General features: G+C 42.5%; 1 protein-coding gene across 1 annotated transcript in view; it reads left to right on the top strand.

The window, feature by feature from the left end:
• The first annotated feature begins 205 nt into the window (after positions 1 to 205).
• The window catches only part of CDC23 (cell division cycle 23), a 30,829-nt gene continuing 12,424 nt past the window's right edge, over positions 206 to 18,610 (top strand). Inside the window, exons 1-9 of the mRNA XM_003900157.5 lie at positions 206 to 406; positions 495 to 567; positions 7,126 to 7,263; positions 12,069 to 12,111; positions 12,786 to 12,891; positions 12,995 to 13,127; positions 16,011 to 16,188; positions 16,270 to 16,367; positions 16,490 to 16,571. Coding sequence (XP_003900206.2) covers positions 246 to 406; positions 495 to 567; positions 7,126 to 7,263; positions 12,069 to 12,111; positions 12,786 to 12,891; positions 12,995 to 13,127; positions 16,011 to 16,188; positions 16,270 to 16,367; positions 16,490 to 16,571 — 1,012 coding nt within the window. The 5' untranslated portion in view covers positions 206 to 245. The remainder of the gene's footprint in view (positions 407 to 494; positions 568 to 7,125; positions 7,264 to 12,068; positions 12,112 to 12,785; positions 12,892 to 12,994; positions 13,128 to 16,010; positions 16,189 to 16,269; positions 16,368 to 16,489; positions 16,572 to 18,610) is intronic.

The raw sequence follows: 18,610 nt of genomic DNA, 5'->3' as shown, positions 1-18,610 counted from the left end.
CCGCCCAGAGGTCGTGGCTTCTCCCTCGCCCCGCCTACTTTCTAATTTTCCCGCCTCAGTAGCTCTTGGCCACTTAGGGATGTAATTGTTTTTTTCCCCCTGCCTCTTCGTGACGTTATCAGAAATAAGACCTATGATTGGTTTTTCCGGAGCAAGAGCCGGCCAATGACAGGCATATATTTTTGGTGCAGCTGGGCAGCCAGTATTATCGCCGGTGATTGGCTGGAGTGGCCCGAGTCGGGAAAATGGCTGCGAGTACCTCCGTAGTCCCGGTGGCTGTGACGGCGGCAGTGGCGCCTGTCCTGTCCACAAACAGCGATTTCTCAGATTTGCGGGAAATTAAAAAGCAACTGCTGCTTATTGCGGGCCTTACTCGGGAGCGGGGCCTACTGCACAGTAGCAAATGGTGAGATATTGGAGTGGGAAGGGATGGGGCTTGAATCCTTGGCCTTGGGGGGCTTGTCGAGCTGATCTAGTTTGTGTGGGTGTTCCAGGTCGGCGGAGTTGGCTTTCTCTCTTCCCGCATTGCCTCTGGCCGAGCTGCAACCGCCTCCGCCTATTACAGAGGTAAGGACATGTTTACTCTGAGCGCTCCCCATCAACCCAGGGATGTGCCTCAAGAGCCACTGAGTGGAGGAGAGCAAACTGCTTAGCAGGAGTGTTTGTAGAGGGAATTCAAGCATTCAAAGAGCTGAGTGTTTTAGAGGGAATTCAAGCATTCAAAGAGCTGAGTGTTTTCAATGATTTTATCCATCTAGTTTTCTTGAGCTTTGAAAGACTTGGTGGTCCTCTTATTTTAAGCTGGAGAGAATTAGTAAACAATTATTGCCTATGATTTCAGCCTTTTAGTGCTTATAGCCAAACCTAGACATAAGAGTGCCTCATAATAGTAAATATTATTATAAGGAATTATAAGACTATCTCATAATAAATATGAGATAGTCCAAAAGGATGAGAAGAAAGTTTTGGTCTGGCGCGGTGGCTCACGTCTGTAATCCCAGCACTTTGGGAGGCCAAGGTGGGCGGATCACGAGGTTAGGAGTTCGAGACCAGCTTGCCCAACACGGTGAAACCCCGTCTCTACTAAAAATACAAAATTAGCCGGACCTGGTGCGCGCGCCTGTAATCCCAACTACTCGGGAGGCTGAGGCAGGAGAATCTCTTAAAGAACCCAGGAGGCGAAGGTTGCGGTGAGCTGAGATTGCACCATTGCACTCCTGCCTGAGGGCAGAGCGAGACACTGTCTCAAAAAAAAAACAACAACAAAAAACAGTTAAAAAAAAGTTTTTACAATACCTACACTGTTGTCTGATCAGCATAGCAAGTAATGGTTGAGTTTAGGCGCTGGGTTGAGATGATCCTGGGTTCAAGTGACCTTTGGCAACTTAACCTTCTGAGCCAATTTCCTCATATGTGCAGTGACGATAGTAATAGTACCTATTCAATGGGGATATTGAGAGAAGTCAATGAGATAATAATATAGGCTGCTTAGAAGTGTACCTGGTGCTTGCATCTATATTTCAGTCAAGTTCTTTATTAGTAGCACCAATGTGGGCAAATGATTTCTAAGTGACAGCCTTCTCATCTATAGGTAATGTTAATAATTGCTAGATTTTCAAGAAGATTAAATAAAGCAATAAGTAAAGCATACGGTATACTCTTAGGTAAATTTGTTTTTTTTTTTTTTTTTTTTTGAGACGGAGTCTCGCTCTGTCGCCCAGGCTGGAGTGCAGTGGCGCGATCTCGGCTCACTGCAAGCTCACCGGTTCCTCAGCCATTCTCCTGGCTCAGCCTCCCGAGTAGTTGGGACTACAGGCTTCACAATTGCGCCCTGGCTAATTTTTAGAGCTTTTAGTAGAGACGGGTTTCACTGTGGTCTCGGATCTTTCTCTGACCTTGTGGGATCCACCCGCCGTGGGGCCTCCCAAAGTGCTGGGATTACAGGAGCCAATCACACTGCTAACTGTTAGGTAAATTTTTTGAGTCAATCCAATTTATATCTGTCTCAGTAGCTTTTACTCCTGTGCCCACTTTCTTTTTTTTTTTTTTTTTTTTTTTTTTGAGACGGAGTCTGGCCTCTGTTGCCCAGGCTGGAGTGCAGGTTTGATCTCAGCTCACTGCAAGCCTCCCGAAGTTCACTTTTCATTCTCCTGCCTCAGCCTCCCGAGTAGCTGGGAGTACAGGCCTCAGCCCCACCTCAGCCTGGCTAATTTTTTTTTTGTATTTTAGCAGAGACGGGTTTCACCGTGTTAGCCAGGATGGTCTCATCTCCTGAACTCGGATCTCTGCCTCGCCTCCCAAAGTGCTGGGATTACAGGCTTGAGCCACCGCTGCCTCGCCCTTGTGCTCCACTTTCATAATGCCTAGGCCCATCGTTGATCCTGAATAGGATAAATAATTGTTTTTGTTGTTTAAGTTTTAGATTCAGGGGTTACCTGTGCAGCTTCGTTACATGGATATATTGTGTGATTCTGAGGTTTGGTCTTCAGTTGAACCTATGACCCAAATAGTGAACATAATACCCGATAGATAGTTTTATTTTGTTTTACTTTTTTTTTTTGAGACGGAGTCTTGCTCTTGTTGCCCAGGCTGGAGTGCAATGGCATGATCTCAGCTCACTGCAACCTCTGCCTCACCCTCCGGAGTAGCTCAGATTACAAGTACCCGTCACCACGCCCAGCTAACTTTTTGTAATTTTTTTTTTTTTTTTTTTTTTTTTGAGACAGAGTCTCGCTCTGTGGCCTAGGCTGGAGTGCAGTGGCCGGATCTCAGCTCACTGCAAGCTCCGCCTGCCGGGTTCACGCCATTCTCCTACCTCAGCCTCCCGAGTAGCTGGGACTACAGGCGCCCGCCACCTCGCCCGGCTAGTTTTTTGTATTTTTTTAGTAGAGACGAGGTTTCACCATGTTAGCCAGGATGGTCTTGATCTCCTGACCTCCTGATCCACCCGTCTCGGCCTCCCAAAGTGCTGGGATTACAGGCTTGAGCCACCGCGCCCGGCCCAGCTTTTTGTATTTTTAGTAGGGACGGGGTTTCACCATGTTGACCAGGCTGGTCTGGAACTCCTGACTTCAGGTGATCCATCTGCCTTGTCCTCCCAAAGTGCTGGGATTACAGGCATGAGCCACCGCACCTGGCCAGATAGTTTTCACCCTTTGCTTTTCTCCCTCCCACCTTTTGGAGTCCCCAGTGTCTGTTGTTTCCATCTTTATCTCCCTGTGTACCCAGTGATCAGCTTCCACTTGTAGGTGAGAACATGCTGTATTTGGGTTTCTAGTTCTGTGTTAATTCATGTTGGATAATGGCCTCTAGCTGCATCCATATTACTGCAAAGGACATGATTTTGTTCTTTTTTATGGCTGTGTAGTATTCCATGGTATATATGTACCACATTTTCTTTATCTAGTGCACCATTGATGGGCGCCTAGATTGATTTCATGTCTTTGCCATTGTGAATAGTGCTGTGGTAAACATGCAAGTGCAGATGTTTTTTGGTAGAATAATTTATTTTCCTTTGGGTATATACCCAGTCATGGGATTGCTGAGTCAAATGGTAATTCTATTTTTAGTTCTTTGAGAAATCTCTGAACTGCTTTGTGAAGAGGCTGAACTAACTTACAATTCCACCAACGGTTTATAAGTGTTCCCTAAATAGGATAAATAACTATTGAATGAGTAAATAAAGCATATTTATTGAGAAGTAGTGCCTCAGTAAATATCACCCTCTCCTGAGGGTTCATATTATATACAGGGATTTTACAGACATTGTAGAAACCTGACCATTACTGAATTATTGTAAAGTATTAGCTATTGGTTTGTTGAATAGCTTTCAGTGTGCTGTGAGAATGATTGATTCAGCAGCCTCTTTACTAATTTGTCGTGTACTTAGTGTTTTCAGGTCTTCTCTAGGAACTGTCTCTAAAAAAACCCCAGAATAATGTTTTGATCTAAAGTTTAAACTACAGTAAACCTTAAAACTGTGATTTATTTATTTTATTTTATTTATTTATTTTTTGAGACTGAATGTTGCTGTGTCACCCAGGCTGGAGTGCAGTAGTGTGATCTCCGCTCACTGCAGCCTCTGCCTCCCAGGTTTGATGGATTCTCCTGCCTCAGCCTCCGAGTAGCTGAGACTACAGGCGTGTGCCACCACACCCAGCTACTTTTTTGTATTTTCAGTAGAGATGAGGTTTCACCATGTTGGCCAGGCTGGCCTCAAACTCCTGACCTTAGGTGATCCGCCCGACTCAGCCTCCCAAAGTGCTGGAATTACAGGTGTGACCCACCACACCTGGCTTGCTTACTCTCAATGTTATATAAATATTACCCAAGAAGCATGTCATATAAGGCTTTAAACTTGTTATCCTTTGTCTTGGACCCAAAGCTTTTTTTTTTTTTTTTTTTTTTTTTTTTGAGTCTCACTCTGTTGCCCAGACTGGAGTGCAATGGCATGATCTCCACTTACTGCAACCTCCACCTCCCAGGTTCAAGTGATTCTCCTGCCTCAGCCTCCCAAGTAGCTGGGATTATAGGCGCTCACCACCACGCCTGGCTAATTTGTTGTATTTTTAGTAGAGATGGGGTTTCACCATGTTGGCTAGGCTGGTCTCGAACTCTTGACCTCAGGTGATCCACCTGTCTTGGCCTCCAAAGTGCTGAATATACGATGTGACTAGGACCAATTGTGGCTTCTTGGTTTAAAAACTCAACCTGGCTGAGCATGGTGGCCCATGCCTGTAATCTGAGCACTTTGGAAGGATTGCTTGAGGCCAGGAGTTCCAGACCAGCCTGGGCAACATAGTGAAACCACATCTGTACTAGAAATACATGGTGGTGCGGTGGAACACACCTGTGGTCCCAGTGACTCCAGAGGCTGAGGTGGGAGGAGGATCACTTGAGCCCAGGAGGCTGAGGTTGGAGTGAGCTGAGATTGTGCCACTACACTACAGCCCAGGAGACAGAGTGAGATCCTGTCTCAAAACGAAACAAAATAAAACTCAGCCAAATGCTAAATGCCTCTAAATTATATGTAATTTTCAGTAGAACGTTCCAGATTCTTCCCATAAGCAAAAACAAAACAAAAAAATTTAAGATAATATAATCCAAATAGTAAAACTTTCTGAATTATAAAGATATATAGACTGTTATGAATATATTTTTTGCAGGGCCTATAATATGCATGTATACATAGGCTTGTATAACCTGAATGCTTTTCATTATAATCCATTTTGTTTTCCTGATGATGCCTTTCTTGATTTTTTTGTCCCACTCAACAGTAATGAGTATTTCTTACTCAAAAAGGCATAATGCAGATGAAAGGGTTGGGGGGAAAGGAACAAGTGGTAAGTGGATGTGAAAAGGGCCCCCAGAATCCTAAATTAAATGGCCATATTTAGGACATGTTGATCCAATGAAGAAAGCACTGAATATGTTTTCGTTCCAGTTTTGTGCTGGTGATGTTCAGGGCAAGAAAGATGAGGAAAATAAAGTTAATTAAAATAAATTTTAATTAACTCATCCTTAGAATTTGGGGGATTGGGCCGGGCGCGGTGGCTCATGCCTGTAATCCCAGCACTTTGCCGAAGAGTTCAAGGCGGGTGGATCGCTTGAGGTCAGGAGTTCAAGACCAGCCTGGTGAAACTCTGTCTCTACTAAAATACAAAAATTAGCCGGGCATGGTGGCGGGTGCCTGTAATCCCAGCTGCTAAGGAGGCTGAGGCAGGAGAATTGCTTGAACCTAGAAGGCGGAGGTTACAGTCAGCCAAGATCGCTCCACTGCATTCCATACTAGGTGACAGAGCGAGACTCTGTCTCAAAAAAAAGAATTTGGGGGATTCAATTTTTGTTTTTTGTTTTTTTTTGAGACAGAGTCTTGCTCTGTCACCAGGTTGAAGTGCCGTAGTGTGATTTTGGCTCACTGCAACAAGCGATTCTCCTGCCTCAGCCTTCCAAGTAGCTGGGACCCCAAGCACACAGCACCACACCCAACTATTTTTTGTGTTTTTAGTAGAGACAGGGTCTCACCACGTTGCCTAGGCCAGTCCTGAACTCCTGAGTTCAAGCCATCCTCTTGCCCTGGTCTCCTGCAGTGCTGGGATTATAGGTGTGAGCCACTGCGCCCAGCCAAGGATTGTATGTTTTTAACTTAAATGTGACATTATCTAATTTTTTTTTTACCTAGAGAATTATAGCTGTGTTCTGTGCCTTCAGCAATACTAAATTATGACAAAACTTATTGAAGTACAAAAAACAAAAGTAATTGCACGTAAATTGCATTTATGTAGGAATTTAAAAGACGGGAGAAGGAATAGAATGCCAGTATTAATGCTGGATATTTTATGTGACTCACATTTTCCTCAAGTCAAATCTGTAAGGTCAGTATTATTGGCTTCATTTTACAGATGAAGAAATGGATGCTCAGAGAAGCTAAGTAACCTCCCTACCAATGTCCTGAAACCAGGAAATCAAAAAGTCAGAATTTGAATCTAGATCCTTAATACCAAAGCCTGTTCAACTTTCTACTACATTTATAGAAAAAATACACATTTATGAGTGTGTTAGTTTAGTTTTTTAAAGTTTTCTTTTTTCTCCATCTTTTTATTTTGAAAAAATATTTTAGAAAGAAAAGCTTGGCTGGGTGCAGTGGCTCATACCTGTAATACCAGCACTTTTTACTCGGAGGCTGAGGCAGGCAGATCACTTGAGGCCATGAGTTTGAGACCAGCCTGGCCAACATGGTGAAACCCCATCACTACTAAAAATACAAAAATTAGCTGGAGGTGGTGGCACACACCTGTAATCCTAGCTACTTTGGCAGCTGAGGCACAACAATCGCTTGAACCTGGGAGGCAGAGATTGCAGTGAGCTGAGATTGTGCCACTGCACTCCAGCCTGGGTGACAGAGTGATACTCTGTCTCAGAAAAAAAAAAAAAGTTCTGTGGGCTTACTTGGTAATAAAATAAATATATAAAATTATATATATATGCATCTACATATTCTAGGTTTTTAGGAGGAAGAAAAAAATCATTTTTCTCTCACATCTTGAAATTATTGAATATACTTTTTAGATTTGAACATTTGTTGTCCTATTCCCAACCACTTACACAAGCTTGTTTCCTTTTTAGGAGGATGCCCAGGATATGGATGCCTATACCCTGGCCAAGGCCTACTTTGATGTTAAAGAGTATGATCGGGCAGCACATTTTCTGCATGGCTGCGATAGCAAGAAAGCCTATTTTCTGTATATGTATTCCAGATATCTGGTGAGGGCCATTTTAAAATGTCATTCTGCCTTTAGTGAAACATCCATATTTAGAACCAATGGAAAAGTTAAATCTTTTAAATAGCTTAGCAATGGGCCACTGAATGAATGTACTTTATAAATGCTTAGCAATAATTAAAAAAAGATATCATAAATAAAGTTAAAAATGGTGGTACAGAAGAAAATATTCTTAGGAATGACTAACAGGATAAGTAACAACCTGATTATTTGCTTTAGGTTATATAAGGTTCTTCATGCCTGTAAATTAATATTATTGTGTAAGAAGTTAAAAAGCCTGGGCTGACTTTTAAATTTATAAATTCATTTATCATTTTTATAGTATATTTATTGTTTTTCTTTCATGACTTAAAAATTATGACTGTAAAGGACAATACAAGTAAACCAACTTAATACTGTATTGAATAATAATTTAAGTATAATTTATTATTTTACTTTGAAACATTACGAATTTACTTGCCTACTTTTTCTTAGTTTTTATCCATATAAATTGATTAAAAAAAACATTTTATATACTCTCATTTCCTAGTACAGGTTGAGTATCCCTTACTTGAAATGCTTGGGACCAAAAGTGTTTCAGATTTTGGATTTTTTTCAGATTTTTTTTTTTTTTTTTCAGATTTTGGTATATTTGCATTATACTTACTGGTTGAAATAAAAAAATGCTCCAGTGAGCGTCATTGGTGCTTTGAGTGTCATTGGTGCTGAAAAAGTTTTGGGTTTTGGAGCAATTCAGATTTCAGATTTTCTGATTTGGGTTAATCAACTATTAGCATAGCTTGTATTTGTCAAGCATGGTAACTTCTTGCAGTTATGGACTATGTTTAAGTCATCTTTTTTTTTTTTTTTCCCAATTTACCATTTTCACTTTTTTTTTTTTTTTTTTTTTTTTGAGACGGAGTCTCGCTTTGTCGCCAGGCTGGAGTACAGTGGTGCAATCTCGGCTCACTGCAAGCTCTGCCTCCCGGGTTCATGCCATTCTCTTGTCTCAGACTCCCAAGTAGCTGGGACTACAAGCACCCGCAACCATGCCTGGCTAATTTTTTTGTATTTTTAGTAGAGACTGGGTTTCACTGTGTTAGCCAGGGTGGTCTCAACCTCCTGACCTTGTGATCCACTCACCTCAGCCTCCCAAAGTGCTGGGATTACAGGCGTGAGCCACCGCGCCCGGCCCATTTTAATATTTTTAAAGTTTACAATTCAGTGGTATTAAATGCCTTTATAATGTTCAACCATCACCATCACCCATCATTAGAACATTTTTTGTCTTGTGAAACTAAAATTCTATACCCATTAAACAGTAACTCTCCATTTTTCCTTTCCCCCAAGGTAGGAACCCTTTGCAACCACTATTCTATTTTCTGTTTCTATGATCTGTACTATAAGTACCTTACATAAGTGGAATCATGCAGTATTAGTCTTTTTGTGACTGTCTTATTTCACTTATCATAATGCTGTCAGGTTTCATCCATGTGGTAGCATATATAAGAATTTCCTTCTTTTTTAAGGTTTAATAATATTCCATTGTATTTATATACCACATTTTGCTTATCTCCATGAGTTTAAGAAAGATATTTTGAAATTATGGGATTTAAAAAGTTAATCTTTCACATACAATCTATACTGTGTAGAAGCACTAATCTGGATGAGTTATGGTAGAATAGAACCAACATTTGCTGAAGTTTGGGATAAAATAAACTTCCTTACGGCAAATATATAAAATATAAAAGGAAGCCTGGGCGGCATGGTGAAACCCCGTCTCTACAAAAAATACAATAATTAGCCAGGTGTGGTGGTGTGTGCCTGTGGCTCCAGCTACTTGGGAGGCTGGGATAGGAGGATTGCTTGAGCCCAGGAGGTGGAGGTTGCAGTGAGCCAAGATTGCACTATTGTACTCCAGCCTGGGCAACAGAGCAAGACCCTGTCTCCTAAAAAAAAAAAAAAAAAGAAAAAAGAAAGTCTGGATGTTTACTTCTTAACCTTTTATTTGAAAATAATTCCAAATTGACAAGTTGCGAGAATAAGAATAGTACAAAGAATACTCACGTACTTTTTTTTTTTTGAAACGGAGTCTTGCTCTGTCGCCCAGGCTGGAGTGTGGTGGCGTGATCTTGACTCACTGTAACCTCTGCCTATGGGGGTCAAGCATTTCTCCTACCTCAGCCTCCCAAGCAGCTGGGACTACAGGCGCACACCAGCATGTCCAGTTAATTTTTGTAATTTTAGTAGAGATGGGGTTTCACCATATTGGTCAGGCTGGTGTTGAACTCCTGACCTCAGGTGATCCACCCGCTCTGGCTTCCCAAAGTGCTGGGATTATAGGTGTGAGCCACCATGCCCGGCACTCATGTACTCTTTATGCAGATTTGCCTACTGTGAACATTAATCCTATTTGCTTTATCATTTCTCTCTATCTCTACACAATGTGTGCATACACATGGAATTGTTTAACTCTGAACCGTTTGAGAGTAAGTTGCAGATATTATCGTTCTTTACCCCTAAATGCTTCAATGTGTTCTCTTTAGAATAAGGACATTTTCTTAAATAACCACAACATAGTCATCAACTTTAGTAAATTTAACACCATATTGTTAAATATGGTATTTGATACCATATTTAATCTATTATCAAATTCCAAATTTATTTTTTTTATTTTTTTTATTTGAGACGGAGTCTAGCTCTGTCACCCAAGCTGGAGTGCAGTGGCGTGATCTCGGCTCACTGCAACCTCCGCCTCCCGGGTTCAAGTGATTCTCCTGCCTCAGCCTCCTGGGTAGCTGGGATTACAGGTGCTCGCCACCATGCCCGGCTAATTTTTGTATTTTTTAATAGAGTCGGGGTTTCGCCACGTTGGTCAAGCTGCTTTGAAACTCCTGACCTTGGCTCAAGCCTGTAATCCCAGCACTTTGGGAGGCCGAGACGGACGGATCACGAGGTCAGGAGATCAAGACCATCCTGGCTAACACGGTGAAACCCCGTCTCTACTAAAAAATACAAAAAACTAGCCGGGCGAGGCGGCAGGCGCCTGTAGTCCCAGCTACTCGGGAGGCTGAGGCAGGAGAATGGCGTAAACCGCGGAGGCGGAGCTTGCAGTGAGCTGAGATCCGGCCACTGCACTCCAGCCTGGGCGACAGAGCGAGACTCCGTCTCAAAAAAAAAAAAAAAAAAAAAGAAAGAAACTCCTGACCTTAGGTGATACGCATGCCTCGGCCTCCCAAAGTGCTGGGATTACAGGCCTGAGCCAGTGCACTGGGCTGAATTCCAGTCTTGTCAATTGACCCAGCAGTGTCTTCTATAGCATTTCCCCCTCAGTACCATCTGGAATCAGTTGTCATGTCTCTTTAATCTCCACTAATCTGGAACAGCCTTATTTGTCTTTTACGTCATTGACTTTTTTTGAAATTTATAGTTCTTCCCTCCCTGTTTCTTTTTCTCTTTCTTTTCCTTTCTTTCTTTTTTTTTTTTTTAAATTAATAGACTATTTTTTAGAGCAGTTTTAGGTGCACAGCAAAATTGAGCAGAAAGTACAGGAGTTCCCATATACCTCCTTCTCCCCTCTCACAGAGCTTCTCTCACCATCAGTATCCTGCACCAGTGTGATATATTTGTTGTAATCAGTGAACCATCAGTGAACCAGTATTGACGCATCGTATCAACAAAAGTCCACAGTTTACATTAGGGTTCACCCTGTGTTGTACATTCTGTGTGTTTGACTTCTTTTCCCTTTCTATTTCCCCTTCCTTTCTTTTCCCTCTCTCCTCCTTTTTTCACATATTCTTGGTATGTGAATCTTTCCCTTTTGTTAATAGAACATTCTTCATTTTGGATATGTCCGATGTTTTTTCACAGAGCATTGCATCTAGTGTTACACAATGCCTATAAGCCCCTCACTGCTAATGTTAATTTTGAGCATTTGATGAAGATGTTATCCATTTTCTCCACTGTGTAATTACTGTTATTTCCCTTGCAACTCATCAATAATCTGTGGGGATACACTTTAAGACCATGCAAATATCTTGCTCCTCATACAACTTTTTCTCTAAATTTAATATTCATTGTTAATTTTTATCTGAAGCAATCTTTACTATAATGTTGCAGAATGATGATTTTATACTCTAGCATTCTGTCTACATTTACTACTCAACCCTTGGCATTCTACTTTAAGAAAGAGCCTTCCCTCCCTTTCCCCATTTATTTATCTATTTAGTATCAGTATGGACTCATGGATTGCTATATTTTTAATTGTGCATAATTCATTACTTAATTATTTTGGTGCTCAGATAACTCCAGATTTGGCCAGGGAGCCTCTGAAGAGTTATTTAAATTTAGTGACCAGCTGGGCACAGTGGCTCATGCCTGTAATCCCAACACTTTGGGAGGCCAAGGGGGGCAAATCACGTGAGGTCTGGAGTTTGAGACCAACCTCTCAAACCACATCTCTACGAAACCACATCTCTACTAAAAATACAAAAATTAGCCAGGCGTGGTGGCGGGTGCCTGTAATCGTAGCTACTCGGGAGGCTGAGGCTGGAGAATCGCTTGAACCTGGGAGGCAGAAGTTGCAGTGAGCTGAGACCATACCACTGAGCTCCAGCCTGGGCAACAAAGCAAAGTGAGACTGTCTCAAAAAATAAATAAATAAATAAATAAATAAAATAAATAATTAGTGACAGAAAGTAGATGCCATTTTGTTTGAACTTGGCCCTTTAGGTAGGATCAGGATGCTAGTTTTAGAATATGTTTTAGAATAAACTGAAAAAAGACCTATTTGTTGATTTTCTCTTACAGTCTGGAGAAAAAAAGAAGGATGATGAAACAGTTGATAGCTTAGGTACGAATGTTTTTCTTTTACCTTTTGACCTAAAAAGCAGGGTTGCAAACTTAAATGCCTCCAAGAGCCAGGCAGGTAATATGAATGGTCTGAGGATAACATTACAAATTGGAACGCACCTGGTTTATCTCAGCTGCCTTGTACCTAGCTACAGCTGAGGGCTGTCTTGGGGGAATCTGGGCTTGGGCTTGGTATTGTGAGGGCTTTCTTCCCTTGGCCCTTCTCTGTTCTCTGCATCCTGAAGCTAGAAATTTAGAGTTTTAGTTGAGGTTTTTCATTTTTAAACATTCATAACGAATTGAAATTAAAGAAAAAAAACTGTGTGGGTCTAACAGAGTATGACTGTAAACCCATTAGTAGTTGCAATTTCTGGAGTACAGTAAATGGGTTGTGTAAGATATCATTGGTACCTTGTATTTGCTAGAGGTTTCAGGTGTAACTTTCGTTGATGCTAAAGAGAATATGCATCTGAAAATGAGCTGGGTACAGTGGCTCACACCTGTAATCCCAGCACTTTGGGAGTCTGAGGCGGGAGGATCACTTGAGCCTAGGAGTTTGAGACCAGCCTGGGGAACATAGTGAGACCCTGTCTCTAGTAAAACAAGTAAATAAATAAAATAAGAAAATCGAAACCGCACCCTAACCTTAGAACGGAGACTCTGTTTCTTTCCTAGGCCCCCTGGAAAAAGGACAAGTGAAAAATGAGGCTCTTAGAGAATTGAGAGTGGAACTGAGCAAAAAACACCAAGCTCGAGAACTTGATGGATTTGGACTTTATCTGTAAGTGTTACAGTAATTTGGAACTTTCTGTAACATATTCTCCTGAGTAGAAAGGAGCTATTAAATAGCATTAACTTCTGTGATTGTTTCTTTTTTTCCCCAGGTATGGTGTGGTGCTTCGAAAACTGGACTTGGTGAAAGAGGCCATTGATGTGTTTGTGGAAGCTACTCATGTTTTGCCCTTGCATTGGGGAGCCTGGTTAGAACTCTGTAACCTGATCACAGACAAAGAGATGGTAAATTGTGATGAGCTATGTGAAAAACCCTCTGCTTCAAGCCTTCTATAATTCTGTAGTAATATAGGGGTGGGGGAAGTTTTAGCAGGCCTTTGGTTATAGTTCTCTCTTTGCTGTGCGTCTGGTGTCTTTCACCGTTTTGGAATTAAGTCTTTGTTTGAAAGACTGATGACTAGCTCTTTTTCAGTAGTTGCTGTTGGATTTGTATCCAGTTATACTAGAATATTTTTTTCATATTCATGTTTTCACATTTCAGTTCTACTGTGACTTGTTTTTGTTTTTGTTTGAGATGGAGTCTTGCTCTTTCACCTAGGCTGGAGTGCAGTGGTGCGATCTCGGCTCACTGCAACCTCTGCTTCTCGGGTTCAAGCAATTCTTCTGCCTCACCCTCCCAAGTAGCTGGGACTACAGGCATGCACAACCATGCCCAGCTAATTTTTGTATTTTTAGAAGAGATGAGTTTCACCATGTTGGCCAGGCTGGCCTCAAACTCCTGACCTCAAGTGATCCTCCTGCCTCAGTCTCCCAAAGTGCTAGGATTACAGGCATGAACCACCATGCCCAGCCTACTGTGACTTATTTTGTAGACTGAATGTTATTATAGTTTCTCCCCTAATCTCAAAGATGCTATGGGAAAGGTTTCTCTGCTATCAAGAATTGTATTAAAACATTATGGCCGGGTGCGGTGGCTCACGCCTGTAATTCTAGCACTTTGGGAAGCCAAGGTGGGTAGATCACCGGAGGTCAGGAGTTCAAGACCAGCCTGGTCAACATGGCGAAACCCTGTCTCTACTGAAAATATAAAAATTAGCCAGGTGTGGTGGGTGCCTGTAATCCCAGCTACTTGGGAAGCTGAGGCGGGAGAATCACTTGAACTTGGGGGGCAGAGGTTGCAATGAGCCCTGATGGCGCTACTTCACTGCAGTCTGGGTGAAGGAGCGAAACTCAATCTCAGACAAACAAACAAACAAACACAAAAACATTGTTTAGGCCTCTTCTGAGTATCATGGATTCTGTAAAGATTTGGAAATTTGCTCATTAAGGAAATAATGTATATTAAGTTGTTTTTAAACTCCAGTCATTTTATTAGCTATTAGTAGAGGACATTGTCTATAGTGTTTATTTTATTTTATTTTATTTATTTATTTATTTTTTTTTTTGAGACGGAGTCTCACGCTGTCGCCCAGGCTGGAGTGCAGTGGCCGGATCTCAGCTCACTGCAAGCTCCGCCTCCCGGGTTCACGCCATTCTCCGGCCTCAGCCTCCCGAGTAGCTGGGACTACAGGCGCTGCCACCTCGCCCGGCTATTTTTTGTATTTCTTAGTAGAGACGGGGTTTCACCGTGTTAGCCAGGATGGTCTCGATCTCCTGACCTCGTGATCCGCCCATCTCGGCCTCCCAAAGTGCTGGGATTACAGGCTTGAGCCACCGCGCCCGGCCATTTTGCTATTCTTCAGTAGCTAATGGAAGCAACAATAAACTTCCTTATTTTGGCCTTAAAGTCTTGTTGATTTCCCCCAGTAATGACTTGTCACTAAATCTGTATCTGAAATCTTATCTTGGTTTACTTTTATTCACCTATGTGTAACTGCCTGCTAGACTTTCATTGAAAGTTTGTTAAACAATCTCTGGATTCAAAATATGCAAACCAAATTCCTCATCTTACCTACTAAATTATTCTCCCAACTTGATAGACTCTTACTAGCATCGCTATTAACAGCGACATCCAGGCCGGGCGCGGTGGCTCAAGCCTGTAATCTCAGCACTTTGGGAGGCCGAGATGGGCGGATCACGAGGTCAGGAGATCGAGACCATCCTGGCGAATACGGTGAAACCCCGTCTCTACTAAAAAGTACAAAAAACTAGCCAGGCGAGGTGGCGGGCGCCTGTAGTCCCAGCTACTGGGTGAGGCTGAGGCAGGAGACTCCGTCTCAAAAAAAAAAAAAAAAAAAAAAAACAACGACATCCAGTCTTGACACTTTAGAGTCATACTTGTGTCTTCCTTTTCTGTTATCTCCCTTTATCTAGTCTGTCGTGAGACATAAGCATGGTTACGTTCTTGTATACATCTCTTTCTCTTGGTTTCCTTTATCATCTCAGTTGTCATCTCAAATTTGGATTACTTACAAGTAATGAATACTTTCTATCTAGTGTTCCCATTTTTATACTTCCATTTCCAAGTCATCTGCATACTATTTCCAAACTATTTTTTTCTTTTTTTTTTTTTTTTTTTGTGGAGATGAGGTTTTGCTCTCTTGTCAGGGCTGTTGTCAAACTCCTGGCCTCAGGGATCCTCTCCCATAGCCTCCCAAAGTGCTGGGGTTGCAGGCTTGAGCCATTCCACCTGGCCTGTTTCCAAACTTATTCTTAAAGCTCCCATGTCATCATGTCATTCTCTTACTGAATATTTGCAGTGGTTCCCTAATGTATCCCATTATCTGTTGTACCCTAGAATGCACTCTACCCATTCAGTTTTATTTTTCCACTACTTCCCAGTACATAGCCTCCCCGCAAACCAAGCTAGTTTCCTCATCCTACTCACTCACATTCATCATGACTGTTTTGCCTCTCCTTATGCTATTACCCTTGTCTAGACTATTGTCTTCTTTCTCTTCCTCTCCCCTCTTCTATTTAAATCCTACCCATTCTCTAAGACTCAGCTCAAATCCTGTCTTTTCTTTGGAGCCTTTCCCAACTAGGTTATTCCTCCCTATTATGCTTTTAAGTCATATTCACTTAATTGGACTGCCCTGTTTTCATTACTAGGTGTTCTAATAAAATTTTAGTGATAAATTCCTTTAGACAATAAAGATAGTTCCTGGATGTTTGTTTGAGAGAGAGGTCAAGTTATATTAAGTGTGTCCCTCTCTCTCCTGCTGCCAGCTGAAGTTCCTGTCTTTGCCAGACACCTGGATGAAAGAGTTTTTTCTGGCTCATATATACACAGAGTTGCAGTTGATAGAGGAGGCCCTGCAAAAGTATCAGAATCTCATCGATGTGGGCTTCTCTAAGAGCTCATATATTGTTTCCCAAATTGCAGTTGCCTATCACAATATCAGAGGTAAGTGAATAAAGACAATGAAATACTATCAGACCCTGACAGGTGCATTGTGCTGTTTTCTGAACTACCTTCTTTCTGCAGATATTGACAAAGCCCTCTCCATTTTTAATGAGCTAAGGAAACAAGACCCTTACAGGATTGAAAATATGGACACATTCTCCAACCTTCTTTATGTCAGGGTGAGCTGCTTCCCTTGCTTGGATCTCCTGGGTTGGATTGTCACCCACTTGTATTAGCTACAGGAAAAATAATTTAGGGAGTTCTTTTTTCATACTTATATTGTCTTTTTCGTTTATCCCAGAGCATGAAATCGGAGTTGAGTTATCTGGCTCATAACCTCTGTGAGATTGATAAGTATCGTGTAGAAACGTGCTGTGTAATTGGTAAGAGTTAACTACATTTTTTCTTTTAAGATTTATATTTATTATAAGTAACACATGTGAAAATAACCACAATTAGCTAGGGATGGTGGTGCGTGCCTTCAGTTTCCTCTACTCAGGAGACTGAGGCGGGAGGATTGTTTGAGCACAGGATGTCAGGACAGCAGTCAGCTGTGATCATGTCACTGCACTCCAAGGCTGGGCAACAGGGTGAGAGCCCATCTCTTAAATAAACAAACAAACAAACAATAATACAAAAGTACCAAAGGTACCAATTACATACCATAGAATGTGAAAGCTCACTGTAATCCCACTCTGAAGATTGTTTGGTGAACATGATTCTAGAATATTTTTCTGAGCAAGTATTAAAAATGTATGTGTAGGGGCCAGGAGCGGTGGCTCATGCCTGTAATCCCAGCACTTTGGGAGGCCAAGGTGGGCAGATCACGAGGTCAGGTGTTCAAGACCAGCCTGGCCAATATGGTGGAACCCTGTCTCTACTAAAAATACAAAAATTAGCTGGGTGTGGTGGTGCGCGCCTGTAGTTCCAGCTACTTGGGAAGCTGAGGCAGAAGAATCACATGAACCCGGGAGGTGGAGGTTGCATTGAGCCAAGATCGTGCCACTACACTCCAGCCTGGGTGACAGAGCGAGACTCTGTCTCAAAAAAAAAAAAAAAGAAGTATGTATTATATGTGTATGTCTATATTGTTTGCTTGCAAAAACTATATCATTATACATAGTGCTATCTAACTTCCTATTTTTTAACTTAGTATCTTTGCCATCTTTTCATGTTAGTACATTTAAACTTGTATTATTTTTGATGACTAGCATTTTGTAGATGTACCTTTTTTTTTTTTTGAGATGGAGTCTTGCTCTGTTGCCCAGGCTGGAATGCAGTGGTGCGGTCTCAGCTCACTGCAAGCTCCGCCTCCTGGGTTCATGCCATTCTCCTGTCTCAGCCTCCCGAGTAGCTGGGATTACAGGGGCCTGCCACCACGCCCGGGTAAGTTTTTTTTTTTTTTTTTTTTTTTTTTTTTTGAGACGGAGTCTTGCTCTGTGCCCCAGGCTGGAGTGCAGTGGCGCGATCTCGGCTCACTGCAAGCTCCGCCCCCCCGGGTTCACGCCATTCTCCTGCCTCAGCCTCCCAAGTAGCTGGGACTACAGGCGCCCACCACCTCGCCCGGCTAATTTTTCTTGTATTTTTAGTAGAGACGGGGTTTCACCGTGTTAGCCAGGATGGTCTCGATCTCCTGACCTCGTGATCCGCCCGTCTCGGCCTCCCAAAGTGCTGGGATTACAGGCTTGAGCCACCGCGCCCGGCTCCCGGGTAAGTTTTTGTGTTTTTAGTAGAGATGGGGTTTCACCTTGTTAGCCAGGATGGTCTTGATCTCCTAACCTCATGATCTATCTGCCTCGGCCTCCCAAAGTGCTGGAATTACAGGTGTGAGCCCCTGCACCTGGTGGTTTTTTTTTTTTTTTTTTTTTTTTTTTAAGAGAAAGGGTCTCCCTCCGTCATCTAGGCTGGAGTACAGTGGTACAATCTTAGCTCACTGTAACCTACAACCCCTGGGCTCAAGTAGTCTTCCCACCTTAGCCTCCCAAAGTGCTGGGATTATAAGTGTGAGCCACTACGCCTGGCCATCATTTTATTTTATTTTTGAGACGGAGCCTCGCTTTGTCGCCCAGGCTGGAGTGCAGTGGTGTGATCTCAGCTCACTGCAAGCTCTGCCTCCTGGGTTCACACCATTCTCCTGCCTCAGCCTTCCCATCAGCTGGGACTACAGGCGCATGCCACCGCGCCTGGCTAATTTTTTGTATTTTTTAGTAGAGATGGAGTTTCACTGTGTTAGCCAGGATGGTCTTGATCTCCTGACCTTGTGATCTGCTGCCTCGGCCTCCCAAAATGCTGGGATTACAGGTGTGAGCCACTGCGCCCGGCCAGTTACTTTATTTTTTTGAGACGGGGTCTTGCTCTGTCACCCAGGCTGGAGTGCAGTGGCTGCAATCTCAATTCACTGCAAGCTTTGCCTCCCTGGCTC

This window comes from Papio anubis, chromosome 5 (genome assembly GCF_008728515.1).
Source record: "Papio anubis isolate 15944 chromosome 5, Panubis1.0, whole genome shotgun sequence".
NCBI classification, from domain to species: Eukaryota; Metazoa; Chordata; class Mammalia; order Primates; family Cercopithecidae; genus Papio; species Papio anubis.
The sequence above is the reverse complement of the archived record's forward strand: the minus strand, read 5'-3'. Positions and strand labels throughout refer to the sequence as shown.